The 2783-nt window shown below is 39.7% G+C and overlaps 1 protein-coding gene across 1 annotated transcript in view; it reads right to left on the bottom strand.

Annotated features, from left to right (window-relative positions):
- LOC101852325 (patched domain-containing protein 3) overlaps positions 1-2783 on the bottom strand; it is a gene marked incomplete at its 5' end in the record, with an annotated part of 21370 nt that overhangs the window by 4087 nt on the left and 14500 nt on the right. Inside the window, 2 exon segments of the mRNA XM_013083402.2 lie at positions 379-541; positions 2148-2384. Of these exon segments, the coding sequence (XP_012938856.1) occupies positions 379-541; positions 2148-2384 (400 nt within the window).

Below are 2783 nucleotides of genomic sequence, written 5' to 3'. Positions count from 1 at the left end.
TATATATATATATGTGTGTGTGTGTGTGTGTGTATATATACTGTGTTCAGCGTGGTATTAATAAATGGTTAGATATTTGAATGTGGTGAAATCATCATTTAATATTTACGTAATCAGTAAACACAGTGGGAAACAGCAACCTTCAAATGATATTCCACTCGGTTGTCCAGCAAAGATGATTCTATCTATTCAAATCTCTAACTGCAAAAGTATTACCCTCAATTACACAGTAGATAGTTAAAAGCAAACGTAGTACAAATGGTGAACTGAAAAAGAGCCAAATTTTAGCAGTGGGTCAAAATCTATCTCCTACATTGTGTAGAAAGGGACGTAAAAAAACAACAATACGTGTATCTTAAGAAACAAAAATTCTCCCACCTGCAATGGTGGCGCCGACAGTCTTGAGAGTGCTGGGTAGCACAGCCAAGTACTGCTCGAAGTACACAAAGGCCGGCTGGAAGGCGAAGACGCCCAGGGGGGATGAGTCAGCCACCTCACGCATTCTGGACATCAGGGCGGCCTGTTCGTTAGAGTCGACGATCTGGAAGAAACAACAACACATCAACCCAATCAGTACTCTGATTGTTTAGTTTAGTTTAGTTTAGTTTAGCTCAGTTCCGTTCCGTTTCGTTCAGTTCAGTTCAGTTCAGTTTAGTTCAGTTTAGTTCAGTTTAGTTTAGTTTTGTTTAGTTCAGTTCAGTTCAGTTCAATTCAGTTTAGTTTACTTTAGTTTACTTTAGTTTAGCAGCAGAACTTCCTCCAACCACCCACATTGATTGTTCATCTAAGGTTTGTATCGAATTATCAAATTGAAACAGAACTTAATCAACTTGCATCATCCCTTAACATCATCTAGGGAAACAAATTGAGGATCTTTGTTTTCGTCATGACAAATTACACTGTCAGTATCTTTTAAAGAAACGAACACGGTTTACCGAGCAAAATAGATTATTCAGAACCAGTGGCTAAGAGTCTATATAATCAAATAATCACTGCTTCCCTTCCTAATTTTGAAACATTATCACAGTCAAATTCACCCATATCCGTAAACCTCATAAATTAAATTTTGTAAAAAGATGTTCATGATCACCAATGAACAGTATGCCTAACATTCAAAACTGTTTCATTGCCACAGAAATAGCCTGTTCACCCCTATCGGGCCACTCAATAAGCAGTCGCAAGTTTTGATTAAGTAAGCTTGCAATGAGGCTGGAAGAGTCTACCAAAAGAGTTGACGGGAACATGTATACAGCACTCAAAGCTGTTTCATGGCAACACTCCTTTCGGGCCACAGTTATAAGCAGTCACAAGCACTAATTATGTAAACTAACTATTACAGCGGTCGAGTCTACTGCACAGATGTGAGGGGAACTAATTCCTAATAGTATCTTGACTGCTACGAGTTCTTGTTTTTTTTCCCTCGACTTTTTACCGTCCTATAATCAGATCGTGACCTCGATTATGACACCGGCTCCTGGCCGCGAAACGCTAGACAAAAACAGCCAAATGTGAAATAAAAAAATTAATAATTGTCAGGTTCTAAGAAAGAATTTAGACACACTGGTGTTACATGTAGAATGGTCATCTCGGCTTCTTTGCTTTGTGTTTGTGTATTCACATCTAAAGATACATTTAAAGTTTGTGGGAGTAAATATTTAATGAAATGGGATACTTTTCCGATTATTTTAGCGGTTGAACATGCGTACAACATAAATTTAGGATTTGTTTTCGTTCACAACTCAGAGTTGCGCATCGAGTAAGATTCTTGTGTGATATCTCTAGGCCCTATCTGGTCCCATCTCACTTTGATTACCCTGTCAAGCAAGTCAGCCTTCGCCCCTGTTCAGAACAGTCTCACTGTGAACCCAGAAGCATCATACAGCTCTGCCATATATCTAGCCTGATTCGCTGTCGTGATACTCCAGCCATCCACATTCTTCCATCCATCCACCCATCCGCCCGTCCGTTTGTCCATCCATCCACCACTATCTATCTATCTATCTATCTATCTATCTATCTATCTATCTATCTATCTATCTATCTATCTATCTATCTAGGCCTTTTTACCTATCAACAATTTCAAAGGACTGTATCAATGACATACATACAACACGAAAGTTAAGGACGAAGGGTTTCCTCATGCTCACTTTGTAAGAATACACAAAACACCTCGACGCCGTGACTGAGAAGTTCTGTGGCTCCAGTACGACGTCGCTATAGAACCGCGGGTTCTCCCTCAGGAACTGCTCCAAGCCAAGGAAAAACAGCTCGTCCGTTGAGGTGTTGAAGGAAGGAGAGAGAGCGTAGGATGTGAGCCAGCACTTCTCCACCACAGGGTTGATTTGTGAATCTTGTTTGGCTTTTGTTAGAAGCTCCTGGGTGCTCTAGTCTCCGAAAGAATAAAAGAGGGCGGTAGTTAAGATGAGGAACATTGAAAGTCGCCGTAAAAGTAATTGTGTTCATGTTTTTCTGACCAGAGATATACTTTTTTTGGTCCTGTGTTCTGATTTGGTGAAGAGTATTGGGGAGGTCTTAGTAAAATGGGTTAATAGGGTCATTACTGAAAAATTGTTCAGAAAAATAAACAGAGAGTTTATTGCTTGGATACTATTAATGATTTTTTAATACTACACTAACAATGGTTGCTAAAACAGCACCTGGACATGGCTCAGACGTGGATGGCAAAATACCTCTATAAATAAATTATTGATGGTCAGGACTAACAATGGTAGAGATGAATGATGTTGGAGAGAGAGGGAAAGAGAGAGAGAGAGAGAGAGAGA

This window comes from Aplysia californica, unplaced genomic scaffold (assembly GCF_000002075.1).
Source record: "Aplysia californica isolate F4 #8 unplaced genomic scaffold, AplCal3.0 scaffold00229, whole genome shotgun sequence".
Taxonomy (NCBI): domain Eukaryota; kingdom Metazoa; phylum Mollusca; class Gastropoda; order Aplysiida; family Aplysiidae; genus Aplysia; species Aplysia californica.
The sequence above is the reverse complement of the archived record's forward strand: the minus strand, read 5'-3'. Positions and strand labels throughout refer to the sequence as shown.